General features: G+C 43.1%; 1 protein-coding gene across 3 annotated transcripts in view; it reads left to right on the forward strand.

Annotated features, from left to right (window-relative positions):
* The window catches only part of ADCY2 (adenylate cyclase 2), a 67,892-nt gene that overhangs the window by 22,237 nt on the left and 30,810 nt on the right, over positions 1 to 14,845 (forward strand). For all 3 annotated transcript variants that reach the window (XM_044442848.1, XM_044442849.1, XM_044442850.1), the window contains exons 3-12: positions 205 to 353; positions 1,462 to 1,573; positions 2,652 to 2,779; positions 6,191 to 6,349; positions 7,042 to 7,174; positions 7,884 to 8,060; positions 9,866 to 9,909; positions 10,834 to 10,914; positions 12,343 to 12,412; positions 14,559 to 14,656. In XM_044442848.1, the coding sequence (XP_044298783.1) occupies positions 205 to 353; positions 1,462 to 1,573; positions 2,652 to 2,779; positions 6,191 to 6,349; positions 7,042 to 7,174; positions 7,884 to 8,060; positions 9,866 to 9,909; positions 10,834 to 10,914; positions 12,343 to 12,412; positions 14,559 to 14,656 (1,151 nt within the window). The remainder of the gene's footprint in view (positions 1 to 204; positions 354 to 1,461; positions 1,574 to 2,651; positions 2,780 to 6,190; positions 6,350 to 7,041; positions 7,175 to 7,883; positions 8,061 to 9,865; positions 9,910 to 10,833; positions 10,915 to 12,342; positions 12,413 to 14,558; positions 14,657 to 14,845) is intronic.

A 14,845-nucleotide genomic window follows, 5' to 3' on the forward strand; every position in this document is an offset into this window, starting at 1 on the left:
AAGACAAGACAAAAAGCATCAGGCAAAAACTACAAACAGCAGTAGGTCATGTGTAGTTTTTCCCCAGCTATGCTTGGGGAAGCATCCTTCTTTCCACCTCTCATCAGGAATATGTTCATGGCTGTGAATATATAAGTAACTTTCCTGAGCAATTTTTTCTTATTTGACAACTGGACCTTTTTATCTTTCCCTTTTCAAACCCAGGAGCGGCTTCTGCTTTCTTTGCTTCCAGCTCACATAGCCATGGAGATGAAAGCTGAGATCATTCAGCGGTTACAGGGACCGAAAGCAGGCCAGCTGGAAAATACAAACAATTTCCATAATTTATATGTCAAAAGGCACACCAATGTAAGGTATTGTTTGGTACTACTCACTTGCCAGTTCTCAGTGCTGATGTGGTTAGTTTACATTGTGGCAAAGTGTTTTCATCACCAATATGCAGATTTTAGAATGCCAGCTTGATCCCTTCCCTTCCGATCCCTTCCGATCCCTTCCCTTCCCTTCCCTTCCCTTCCCTTCCCTTTCTCCCTCCTTCCCTTTCTGTTGGCACAAATGTACAGACATAAAAATGTCATAAGCTGATTTCAAAGATCTGCTAATTTTTTTTTTTAAAAACCCTTTACAAACTTTCTGGCACATTTATTTCGGGAAGAGATCTGAATTTAATTGGGTATTTCACATTTAAAAGCAATCCAGAGGCAGAAATATTGCCTGAACAAACCATCTTACATTTTTTGTGGAAAATATGGGGAATACAGGGTAACTAGCTACATGCCTGCAATCAGCATTGATTAACACAAGCATTTGGGGCTGATTTTCAGTGTGACAAAACCGAGGATGAATTTAAGTTTTGAGGCAATGGGAAGGTATAATTTGAAATGAGGTGGAGCTGAGGCATTGACCTGGTTCAGCCAGGCTTTGGTGCCCTAAGGAAACTTTGTAGGAGCCGAAGGCATTGACGGTCCAAACTAAGAAGTTCAGAGTACTGGTTCCGGAGAGGCAGCCGGGGAGCTTGAAATGGTGCAGGACCTGAGAGACACGGGTGGGAGAGCGGAAGAAAGGCAGGTGTTGCAGAAGTCAACTGAGCATAACGCCCAGATGGCAATTGATTAATCCTGCGTCCCTTTAGCACCCTTTGTGGAGCTACTGAATTGCCCAAGATTGCACGCTTGGCCTTCCCTGCACAGAAATTTTGTGGGCTTGGGCTGGCAGGTGCTTCTGTGCAGACCTCAAGAGAGCTGTGCGCTGTGTGTGTTTGTCGGCTGGGAACCTGTTCCCCTTTTCAGGGAGGAATACTGCCTCCGAGCCCAGGGCTGGGGATTTGGTGGCCACCGAAGCGAAGTCCTCCAACTAGAGGTTGGTGCACTGGGGTTTGTTTCTGTTTACCAAGAACTGTAAAAGTAAAACCATGCAGCATTTTTAAACGGAGAAGAGCATGAATGTGGATTGTTTTACTTGCAGCATTTTGTATGCGGATATTGTGGGATTCACACGCTTGGCTAGTGACTGCTCCCCCGGCGAGCTGGTGCATATGCTGAATGAACTCTTTGGCAAGTTCGACCAGATTGCAAAAGTAGGTATTCCTGAGGGCATTGCCAATGACTAGTGTTTTCGTTCTGTGAGTATCTTTGCTACAATTCCTGATAGCAGTGGCACCAGGATGGGATGGCAGGCCATTGAGCAGGGGTCTGCTGTCCCAGTCCAGTTTTCAACTCCCCTGCTTTCCTCGTAACCCCACAATTACATCTTAGGACCATGGGGAACTGGAAAACCGGTCCATATTCCTTTCATATGTTCCTGGGACATCCAGTCACAATCCAATGAAAGAACCTTTCTTGCATTAGGGAACAAAATCCAGATAAATTGGTGAAGCAGGATGACTTGTTCCTTTTTTCTGGGCAGACAATACGTCATGGCTGAGGAGTCAGACATAAAATGTTCCACCCCTGGTTCTGCCAAATGTCTACATGGAGGCCCAAAGAATCTACCCTGTGGCCAGCCCAAAACCCACATCTGGATGAGCATTTCTAGAGCACATCAGCATGGGTGGATAAGTGACCTCCGCGCATCCAGCCCAGCATTTCTGATCTTCTCAGAATCCCTAAGAAGGCTCTGAAGAACAATAAAGGCCCATAATGCATGCTTTGCAAATTGCTGATATGAAATGGAAAAAAGCATTGCTTTGAATGGCTGAAAATTACTGCTCTTGGGCATTATTTAACAGGCTAATTATATTGCCATTAAGGAGCTCAATAACGTAGCAATATCATTTTGAAGACTAAGCTCAGTGTTATTCCTGCAAGTGCTTGAATATGGATGACAACAAATATCCTGTGTTTAAAATTTCAGACCTCTTCTCTAAGGGCCTCACTATTTTCGTACCAGGCAGAAAGAGGTTTTTATTGAATTTCCAGTGTCTCTAGATTCTGCAGAGCCTGTGAGTGCTTCTGATTTCACACGTCAGGAAAAGTAGGTCAGTGGAAATGGGATGCATGCTGCACTCCCGGCGCTTTTCGGACTGCGCATTCCACTCGAGGCGTCTTCCTCCTCTTCAGATTTGGTGGAACACATTTGATGCTCTTGCAGGGCTGCTGGCGAATTTTATGTGGCCATGTTGACCATCCCCTAACTGGTCCTTTTTCCCCCTGCAGGAAAACGAATGCATGAGAATCAAAATCTTGGGAGACTGCTATTACTGTGTGTCCGGCCTCCCTTTGTCTCTTCAAAATCATGCCAAGAATTGTGTGAAAATGGGACTGGACATGTGTGAAGCCATAAAGTAGGTATTGACATTGTCATAGTTCCCAGCCTTTCCCTCGCAAGAAAGAATCCCATGCATCTGCTTTAAAACCAGGGCTGTTTTTGTGGTTTGTGGCTCTGGAGCTCTTAAATCCAAGAGTGCGATTTTGATTCTGTCTGCAGTTATGCTCATGAAGAAAGTTGTCAATGAAAAATAGAGGGTGGAACTAGCGCCTTTAAAATCACCCCAAAGCTGGGAAGAACAAACCAACCAACAAAGAAAACTAGCCACCCACCTAACATTAAAGAAACAAGGGGCCAGTTCGGTTTACTGTAGTCAGATAATATATTTTGTGAAGGAATAGAGAGATGCAAGGTAGTGTTCACTTCTGGATTGGCTGGTGTGCAATTCACTGCATAGTAAACATGGTGGACGCCAAAGCTTGTATGAGAGCATGGGACAGGCATGATTTATTTTGACAGCATCACCAGTGCGCACGGGCCTACGGAGTAACACCAGCAGTGGGGTGTCGTCCCAGCCAAGATGCCAGCCTCTACACTTGGACAATAGAGGGAGGGGGTGGAAGGCAGAAGCCATGACATCGAACAATGTGGGAAGAAGGGACAAAACGCAAAAACAAGACCTGAATGAGAACAAATGCCATTTAAAATAATTAGGCCTCCTTTCAGGACTTGGCGTTAGGCCAGGGTGACATGCAGACTTAATTTTGCAGAGCAGTCTTTTATAATTATAATTATACTAATTATACCTTGCACATTCACAGATGGCTGTTTAGCACATTCTTATTTATTATTATTTATTTATTTGAGGCATTTCTATCCCATTTTATACATACTTAACTCCATGTCTTCCTTTAAGTGTGCAAAAAAGCACGCATTTAAGGCTAGCTTAAATGTTACGAGCACCATCATTTAAGAAGGGCTTGAGAAGGGACACAATGCTGCGTCCCCGAATCTTCTGCACAGTATTTTTGCGACATTCGGCATCCTCTTCCTCACTGTATGTAGCTTTTCCATCCAGCACCAAGCATTCTGATCAACACCAGTCTAGAAGGAGTCTAGCCATTCTGAGGAACATACAAGGAACTGTGTTGCTGGTGCTGGTGCTGGTGGTGGGCTGGAGGGGACACCACTTGGGCCTGCTAGGACCGGTGTGAAGTTGGAGGAGCTCTGTCCAAAGTCTCGGCAATGAAGCTGACCAAGTGCCACTTAGGTAGGGCCAGCCTCTGCCTCTCCACTGAACCCTCCGAGCCGAGCTCAGAGTTGTTCGGAAGATAAAATGAGGGAGCTTCGACAGACGCCATCCCGAGTACCTTAAATATGGGAAAGGTGCCACATGTGATCAATAATAATCTTGGCTGGCTGGCAGAGATGAGGTGAAGACCAGCCTTCTGTCAAGAGTTATCAGCATTTTCATCTCACCTTCTGGAGGAACTCACATTCTTAATTATGGCTATAATGACTGCAGAGTCCTCCCAAAGTACCCATAAGCCGATAGTGGTCGATGTCCTTTTATTATCTACTCGAATGAAACTCAAACTCTCACAGCTGCCATTAAACGTTGTGCATCCCAGATGTTTGCTGTACAATCAGCAATTCCCTAATTTTGTGGATTGGGCATGAAATTAATCTGCACTGATGGAACTTATATTCGAAATACGGTCTTGCGCCTTTTTCGTCATCTACCATTTCCTCCATTCCCTCCTGTGTGTTTTTAAATACTGATACCATCCAATGTTTGGCTTGTCTTCTAAAGTACATTTGTTTGAAGAAAACCATCGTTTTTGAGAAAATGACCGTCCTTCCTGGCCAGTGTGCAGTTCCTACATCATAAAAGTGTCTGATGCCAAAGCTTATACGAGAATGTGGGATAATTGAAAATTGGAGATGGCAAAGAAGGGGTTATACATTATAAAAAGACTGCAACTCTGTTGTCTGCTTGTTGAAAAGCATGGAAGGCGGAGCAGGGGGTCAGATTGTTCAGAAATATGCTGAAAGGGGAATGGGGAACGCAGACCCATCTTCTGGAGGGCGATTGTTTCCCAAGGCGAGCCATGTTCACCTGCTTCGTTGGTCCAAGACACTCTAGTCCTGTATGGAGCTGTAGGGGGCACCGTGGGTCAACAACAGGGCAAGTGTCTTGGCGACAGAATGAGTGTCTGGGGAGATACAGATGTCTCGTCCTAGTTTCCTGCTATTTTCTGGCATCCACAGAGAAGCCACCAATTTTTCACCTTTTATTTTGACAAATTATTATTATTATTATACTATTATTATAAGTAATTATTATTACTTATAATAATAGTATACCATTTATTTATACTCTTTATTGTTTATACCATTTTTATTTATACTCTTATTATTCTAGGAAGGGAGATAGAAGTATAAGAACATAATAAGAACCCTGCTGAATTAGATCAAAGGTCTGTCTAGTTCAGCAATTTTTCGCACAGTGGCCAAGCAGATGCCGGTTATGCTTTTGATTGATTGATTGATTGATTCATTCAATCATTTCTATATGGCCAGTGTCTTAAATGGGGACTTGTGATTTAATGTCAGTTGAGTAAGTCAGATTTTAAGCCACAGTTTGAAGTTGGTTTAAGATCCTGATGAATAAGCTGACATTAACTATAGTATTTCAAACGTAACAACTAACCACAATCTAAACTGGGACATTGGGGCTGATGGAAGGAAGAAGGAAGGAGAGAGCTTTCAAGGGCGTGTGCAGCCTTGTGACGTATTTCTGGCAGCTCCACAGGGCCACTGTGGAAGGCAAGGAAGTCAAAACCTCCAGTTCTGAAATATTTAGGTGTAGAATTTTATTAGATTCTTAGACGCGCAGAAGAAAACTTCATGTTTAAAAGCTGAGTTCTTTCGTTGAGGGATCTGAAATCTGCACCCTAATGGAAGAAAGACTCTTTGAGATCTAAGAGCAGGGTTGCCCATCTGTGTTCTTCAAAAATGGAAAGGCCAGTTGAAATTTTAATTTAGAACGAATCCTTTAAAAAATAAAACAGGCTCTGCATATGGAGCTGATTTCTGTCTGTCTCATGTGTGTTGTCACCAATGTTAATAGGTCCGTCCATTAAATCAGCAGCGCAGCTTAGTGCATGGGGCTGTGTATCCACCCTGGGTCCCAGTCTGAACGTTAAAGGAGCTGTCTGTGGTGCCGAACGCTGAACTCTGTCCCCAAAAGAGTGCCTTAACAGTTCAGACTGAAATCCAGAGGGGATACTCTTCCACCCTGTTATACGCCTTCACCAATTGCAAAGAACATATAAATATGTATGACTAGAATTTTTTTAATTAGTTCACACTATCGCTATACTGCATTTTTATTACAATATTGAAAGTGATGCATTAAGGAATGTAATTATGTGATCATAATTCTTTGTGGAAAATGACAGTTGCGATTATTTTTCAATATTAGGAAAGTCAGAGATGCAACTGGGGTTGATATTAATATGCGAGTAGGAGTGCATTCTGGGAATGTCCTCTGCGGAGTGATTGGACTGCAGAAATGGCAGTATGACGTGTGGTCACATGATGTTACACTGGCCAATCACATGGAAGCCGGAGGAGTCCCGGGGTAAGAACAGTCTTCATTGAATGTGGATTGTATTTTTTTTTCCATATGGAATAAAAAGAGCTCGCTTCGAAAGTCGTACTAGTGGGGCTTCCATGCCAGGCTACCATGAGGTGGTGAAAGAGCAACAAGTTCAGAAGTATAAACGTTTAATCAGTGCATGGAGGAGGATCCCTCTGTCCATTAAATATGTGGGATCGCCCACTATTTAACTGAATGGGGAAGCAGCTTTGAGTTTTTTCCATTTTAGGAATTTGGAACATTTCACTGGATTTCAGGGAAGCAAGCAGGCTTGTTCTCACTGAGGTAGCCAACAGAAGTCTGTACCACCAAGAAAGACCAAAAAACCCCAGAACTGTTCCACGTGGAAACTAGGTATCAGGGGGCAAGTCCTAACAATATTTTCTTTGACTTGCTGGTGTGGACAATTTTTGTGGCATGGAGGAAAAGTCAGTCGCACAAGCCCCATCTGCAGTCAGAAATAATAAAGTTTAGGGGCAGCTAGACTCCTCAAGTTGGCATTTGCAACTAAGTTGGCCTTTAGCAAACCAGCAAGCTCCAGAGTTACACAAACACATCTTCAACAGTGTGCTGTTTAATACATGTTATCTCAGTAGGCATATAAAACTGTGGGGGATGTTTCTTAGTTGTAAAGCAAGCAAAAAGCCATGTTACCTTCTTACCCATAATTTCAGCCGTGTTCACATTACTTCAGTCACTTTGGCACACCTGAATGGTGCTTACAAAGTGGAAGATGGCGATGGAGATGCAAGGGACCCGTATCTCAAGGAACATCATGTGAAAACCTACTTTATCATCAATCCAAAAGTGAGTAACATTGTATCAGTGTTCTCCCTAGTTTGATTTGTTGTTGTTAGTTGTGAAGCCACATCCGACCCATCGTAACTCCATGGACAACCTTCCTCCAGGCCTTCCTGTCCTCCACCATCCCCTGGAGTCCACTCCAGCTCACGCCGACTGCTTCAGGGACTCCATCCAGCCACCTCATCCTCTGCCATCCCCTCCTCCTTTTGCCATCTATTGTTCCCAGCATTAGGCTCTTCTCCAGGGAGTCCTTCCTTCTCATTAGGTGGCCAAAGTATTTGAGCTTCATCTTCAGGATCTGGCCTTCTAAAGAGCAGTCGGGGTTGATTATATTAAATATAGTTTGATTACTATATTTTAAAATCAGAAAGAAGATTTCTGATTCAAAGCCTCCCAGAATCACTTTGCCCTTGGTATCTCGACTGCTGAAGAAGATTCCTGGGAACCTTAGTGATCATTTTCTAGGTTTCATGCAAGGTGGCCACTGCCTCAGCCCAAACAATCTAAAAGGATGACTGACCAGGCGTGATGGAGGGAAGTTGCCTCCATCCCTTCTCTCCCCTGCTAGCACAAGCAGACTTAAATATGCAGCAGAGCAAACACGGTATACAGTGCATGCCACTTGCATTTTTTGGTGGCCATTTTACAGTTGTGTTCTTTTGCCATCCCTCCCCCTTTTATTTTACCTCACGTCGATTTACTTCCTAACTAGGAGGAGAAACGAAGCCCGCAGCATCATTTCCGACCCAGGAACACATTAGATGGTGCCAAAATGAGAGCGTCGGTCCGTATGACCAGGTACTTGGAGTCTTGGGGAGCGGCCAAGCCCTTCGCTCACTTGCACCACCGGGACAGCATGATTACCGAAAACGGCAAGATCAGCACCCTGGTACGGGCTTCCTTCCACCCCTTTAATGAGCTGAATTAATTTGCTTTGCTATTAGTATTTTATCAGGCTTCTTCGTTTTCTGATGCCATAGAAACCGAGTGCCCTTGTCCTCTTCTCACCCCAGCTGAATTATTTTTGAAGAGGGTAAAAATATTCTCATGAATCCTCGGCCATCAAATTCCAAACCCATGGTTACGATGGCCTCGCTTAGGCGCACCAGATTTTTAGAAGTTAAGAGCGGCAAGACTAGAAGCTGAACTGCCGGTGAGGCCTCATCAGAGTCACATCACTCGGAATACTTGGATGTACTTGGACGCGTCGTTCTCGTAACGCATTGGTACTAGTCGCATGGTTAAGGAAATGCCCCTTTCTATTTTCCATGATGTCCCTAACTTAGCAGCATTCCATACATTATGGAAATATATGGGCACACACAACTCCTGCACAGCTACACACAGGGCATTGTGGGAAATTACATTGGCAGCTTCTCTGAGCAGACCGCTAGCATTCAGGTTCCAGGACATTGTGGGAAATTACTGTGTCAATTACAGTGGCAATCCATCAGTTAATGATGGTATAGAGAAGCTTTTAATAAATTAATAAATAAATTTATTAAGCATCCCCATTACAATTCTGAACAAGGTCAGAGAGACAAAGGTTTTTAGTTTTAGTTTTATTATTTTTTATTTTTATTTTTGCAGGGGAGAGAGATAAATAAATAACTCCTCCTCAGCTCTTTCCCACCCAAAAGACTTTTATGTGTTTCTGAAAACCTCAGAATTTTCATGGATCTGCTGATACCATTTCTCCATTTTGCTAATGAGCTTGGTAATAATACAAGGGATACCCAGATGAAAAACATGGATTGCTAACTGCTTCTTTGCACTTTCTCATATGACTCAAGCTACACTTGTGGGGAATAACTGTGTCTTAGAAGAGTGAGTTTTTTGCATATGGAAGATTTTCTAGATACACAGAACTACCCTTGTTTGTAAATTAAGCGGATGAAAAAAGCTCCGGTATTGCTGAAGGGGGCTTTCATTGAGCCAAACAATATTGGGGAAGTTACATGAAGGGGAAGGAAGCAAAACACAGAGAAGAAGAGGATTGCTTTGTGCTGCGTATAGAATCCGACGGGAGCTGTGAGGTCAAAAAAGCCTTCCTGCAATACACAGCAAGGTTTCATAAGGGACGGAAGGGGAAATTGGCCATTTCTCTCTCCAACGTGCCAGTTCTCTTCCCCCAGTTCTGTTGCTGTGCAACGATAAAGTACTCAGGTTTGGGGCTGAACTGCTTCCTTCATGAAACGTCCCCATTCCCTCAGATGATGCTCCAGCACCTGATTGCCCAGGCACTGGGAACCTGCAATAGTAAGAAGATAAACCGAGAAGGTTGTTTTATCCCCTGAAGATTCCTGAAGGAAGACACTGGTCCAAAGGATGAATCTTTGCTCAAATCCCTTTGCGCTCTTGTGTTTTTTATGATCCTCCACTGACTTGATTCGAAGTTTGCTTCAGCTTGATATCACTAAGGCTACAATCCTGTGCATATTTACCAGGGAGGGGATCTTGTTGAACTCTAAACCTCTAAATAGACATGCATGGGGTTCCACTATAAGGTGCAATCCTGACCCAAAAAAATAAGTGGGGTTTTCTCTGTATAACTTTACTGGGGTTTTGAATTGAACATAGGAAAATACCGACAGATACAACATTTGCATTATATTATTGCTGTATACATTCTGAATCAGTAATATTTTTATTATGTGGTGCAGACAGATGATATTTTCTGTTACTGTCTCTTAGGACATGCCTATGGGTCAGTATAACTTCCAGCGATGTAGAGAAAGGTAGGCGTTCTTGCTTTCAAAATTAATTTCACAAGGAAAAATTACTCCCTTCTCCCACCAGCATGACACCTACTTGAGTAGTCAGTTTGTTATTTTGATTATTAGCCATTAGGATTATGACTGGAATAATATAAATCCCCATCAGCTTGCCCCAAGCGAAGTAAAGCAAAGTTATAGTTACTCTTTTAAATCAATCAGGATTTACTTGATTACTTAATAATACTTTTCATCCTGCTGTTAATAGGACATAAGAAGGATTTGCTGGCAGGATGAAGCAGAGCAAAAGGGTTTAGGCTGGAAATCACTGTCATATTTAGAAAGCATATCAAAATGTACTGATATTACAACTTGGGAAGAATAAACACTTTCCTCCTATAATTTAATGGATTTGGGGGCTTTATAACACCTGCAAAAATAGAACAGGTGCTGTACTACCTTGGATGCTTATTTGGAGTGACTAACCCCCGTCTTCCTATCACAAGTGCAGTCCGTATGGAGAGTAGTCCTGTTCGTTCATTGCTAAGCCAGAGACAGTTCAAATGGAGGGGGGGCTCTAACTCACCCTTCCCTCTAACTTTGATTGCCTTCTGCACATGGAAAATGACTTTGTGGAGAGAAGGAACCCTGAATTATAAATTGGTGCAAGGCAGCGGTTTCTGGCTGATATGAAGGCGACTGCACGTTACAGCAACTGAAGATCATGTTGACTTTATACTGTAAAAGGAAAGCTGGTATTAACTGCAGAACCGTATATGGCAAATTGTGCAGGGATGTGTTCTATACTGCTGCATGGAATAGGAATGGAAAGAGTTGGCTTTCTTTTTGTTTTCTCACGTCTTTTGTTCGCCCTGGTCTTGAGCATGTTCCATTCATTTCCTCTTCAGGATACTAAGTCCTGCTTCCCTTCCTTTTTGTTCTCTGCAGAACGAAGTCTCAGAAGAAGAAGTTCGAAGAGGAACTGAATGAGAGGATGATTCGAGCGATTGACGGAATAAACGCTCAAAAGTAGGTTTGCTGGGAGCTCCCTCCTTACCATCGCTGTTTGTGTGAGCTGAACGTTAGCCCTGTGAGGAATGTCGAGGAAGCCTAGGACACCCTCTCTGCGGGGGGCTGCCCGTGGTCTGCATGGCATCAGATCATGGGGTGAAACAAACAGAGCTGAAAAAGGAGTAAGGTTCTGTGTCACTGGAACTTCGAGAAGCTGTGTTTTAGTTACCTGAGATAGGTATTTGGTGGGAAACAGATGAGAACTGGGCAAGAATTCTTATCAAATCAGAGACCTGTCTTATCAAATCAGTCTGTAAAACTGGACTACCGTCTTCTCTTTGCTGCTGGGGACTGTGCTGTACACTTCATGATAATGGAGTATTTTCCATAACGGAAGGAGGAAAAGCGCCTTTTTAATGCAAAGGACATGGCGTTCGGGGGTGCACTCCACCCTTCCCCAAAGTTTAGATCTTTATCCCTCCACATCACTCAGAATAAACACATGCAGTGCTTGTTTATTTGAGCCTGGTCTTTGTACATCGTTTCACATCCTTAAGGCCCAGTTCATTGAACTGAGGGTTAAATGCAACGTTTGGCCTAAATTCACACCTCTTGTCTCCTGGTAACCAGCAAACGTCATACTAGTGCCCCAAGATCCTCAGCGACTAAATATAGTTCGGAGACACAATGCAAGGCCTATTTTAGACCTGTAAACCTTTGCGTAGCTCAGCCAGCTGCAGGTAAATCAATGACTTTCTTTCATAGATGTTCTTCAACCCATGCAAATCAAGCAAGCTCTCCTTAACTCTCCCCCGTCTGTGTGTGTGGTTGTTTTCGGTCTTTGCTCCCAAGGACTGCACCCTGAATGGCCAATTTAGAGCCACTGCTTTCGAAGCAGACACAAGCACACTTTATACCGAGAAGTTCGCCTGGTGCCGAGCTTATACTCTTTTCGGTGCCAGGTCAAAACCTTTTAATTCAATCCTTATTTTAAAACTTAGTATTTTAATGTTCCACAGTTGGCTTTTATTTAATTTATTTTTATTGGTTATATGTTATTTATTATATTGTTATAGACTGTTTTATTGTATTTTGATTTTAATGATTGTAAGCCATCCTGAGATGCCATGCATAAGGGACAGCGTATTAAAGATTTAAATAAATAAAATACATTCAGATCGGTTGTATTTTGCCAGAGATTCCTGGGAAATGTAGGTTGATGAGGGCTGCTGTGAATTCCACCTGCACATCTCCCTGCAGGCTCCTCAGTATGAAGGGAATTACTGTTCAGCTCATTTAAGTCTGTAATGCAGATATGTCCAAACTGTTTGAGTTCCTCTCATTATACAAAGATTATTTCCTTACTTAAATCTTTAATAAAATACTGGGAACAAAGATTTAGTCAGCTTATGTATAATATTCTGAATTATCTTTCATCTCCTCTAGGCAATGGCTTAAGTCTGAGGATATTCAAAGGATATCGTTACTTTTCTACAACACCGCACTAGAAAAGCAAGTAAGAACTCCTGGATTCTCTATTATTATTTTTTAACAGGATATTTATTTATTTGTTTGTTTGTTTAAAACATTTCTATGCCTCCCCCATTGCAACAAAACCTCGGGGCGGCTTACAACAAAAACAAAAACATACAAAATTATACAAAAATTATACACTAAAAATATTAAAACCCGGTGCATCTCGGCTTAAAAATTTTTTAAATCCTACATAATAAATTAACACTTAAAATAAGTTTTAAATAAATAGGTCTTAGCCTGGTGCCGAAAAACAAATAACGACGGCGCCAGGCAGACCTCTCTGGGGAGCGCATGCCATAGGTGTGGCTGGTTTCTTGTTCAATTGCACATACTTACCCCAAGGAAATGGGTGAATTTCCAAAAGAAGTGGGAGACAACAGGTGTTATCCAATGCCAGTGATGTACCTGTGGTGAATGCGTTGCACCAGTGAGACTCACGGCTGGTCCAAGAGGAAGCTAAGTGCTTCCCAGGGCAACCCAGAAATATGCTGGAATGATAGTTCCTGGAATGGGACAGCGCAGCTCCTCTGTGGATGAAAGGAGCATTTCAGCCAGCTTGTCGCTAGCACTAGCTTCTTCTTGGACCAGCGGTGGACCTCACTTTGGACAGTACTGAACATTGCCCAAAGTATGAGCAGCTTCTTCTGCGTGTGCTGCTCAGATTTGTCTAATTTCTCTGACACGTTTGAGCAAACTTAGATTCTTGCTTGCTATTGCATGTGCGGGAAGAACAACAGAAGAGGAACAGGTTGTCTTGTCTCCTACGTCATGTGGAAATGTGAAGTCCATGCATGCTCTTCAGGTGATGACATGGCAACCCTCACCTGCAAGGCACTTTGAAATCTACAGCACGATTGACTGATTGGTCAGAACTCTTGAGCATAGTTCGATTTTGATTGATTTGGAGTGCGTGGTTGCTTTTGAGTTATTTCAACAGTAGACCAAGAACCACGTTGGTTAATGGGTGGTATAGAAATCAGATAAATAAAATAGATGCTTGTCTGCCAAATCTGGGAAATCAAAACTGGGACATAATGCTTGCTATTTTGCCTTCCATGGATAAGAAGTGGTATTGGTCCTATCCTCAAATCTTCAATTCTGGTTGGAGTTGGTTGGCTTACTCTCAGACAAGGGTGGACTCTTTGGTGTTTTCTGAGGTTGTTTTGTTTATGTTTTAGGAAAGAAATGGTCCCTTTAAATATTTTATCCTGGTAGGCCTGAGCATTGCCTATGCATTTGTGACTCTGTCTTTGTCTAATTGCTATGCCTATCAATAGACCTTGTGCAACCAAAGCTTCCGGATGAGTTATGCTGAGTTACAGAAATATGTACGTAGTAAGAAGGCATTCTTTATGAAAGAAGAGTTTCTGTACACCAGGCGTGTGCAGAAAGTAGACCGGCATCCACTGAAGCCTTTCTGGGTGATTGGCAATAAACTCCCAGCAGTTTAATAACAGTCCCAAGAAAACGAGGCTGCTGAGATTAAGACATCTGGATGGGAGAGAGAAACAAGGGCTGGATTGTTTTTGTAAAGGAGCGTGAGCTCAGTTCTGATGTCGAAACCAATTCTTGGTCTCCACCATGTTCTACTCGGTGCCTGCCTCCCCTCCACCACCCTTAGGTGGATCCTGAGGTTCTAGTTAAAAACCAGGTAGATTCCCAAACACTGGAAGTTTGTTCGTGGCTGTTGTAAAGCATTATGGAGATTGTCAAGAGAGACTAAGCGAATAATGGCAAGGTGAGATGTTGCTTGTTTTCTTGCTGGTGGGCTTCCTGGAGCATGTGGGAGCCTTGAAGGAGGCCCATTTGAGCAAGTGCATCATGAGAAGCTAAGTGGATCGGGGCCCACCTTGGCCAGTGTTCTGCAGCCAGCAGAAGCCAGACTGGCACCTCCAGGAAACTCAACAGCAGGGCATGGAGAGATTACTTCGGAAAGATTTCACTTGGCAACCATTAGCCCTTGAGGCCTGTCATTCCAACCTGTCCTTTAAAGCCTTCTGGCCATAATGGCATCGGCAGGCATTTGCCTGTTTGACATCCAAGCCGTGTTTGCTATTGTGTTGCTTTTGGCAATCGTCTGCAACTATTTTAAATCATTCCTCATCTCTTTCTGATTTTTCCTTCAGTACAGAGCAACAACACTGCCTGCGTTCAAGTACTACGTGACGTGCGCTTGCCTCATATTCTTCTGCATTTTTCTTGTGCAGATCCTAGTACTTCCCAAGTAAGTAAGTGAGAAATGTGGGGCCCTCTGGGTTGAAACACGTTCATGCCACTGTTGGTACCACCCTTTTCAGATCCAGGGAGAACCTGTCTTGAATCTCAGTTGTAATACTGGACCAGCTTTTCATGCACTGCCTGCCTGCCTGCCTCCCTCTTGTATTTGGCCTTCTAAGACTGTTTATTTCATTCT

This window comes from Varanus komodoensis, unplaced genomic scaffold (assembly GCF_004798865.1).
Source record: "Varanus komodoensis strain SLA01 unplaced genomic scaffold, ASM479886v1 scaffold40, whole genome shotgun sequence".
Classification (NCBI taxonomy): Eukaryota; Metazoa; Chordata; class Lepidosauria; order Squamata; family Varanidae; genus Varanus; species Varanus komodoensis.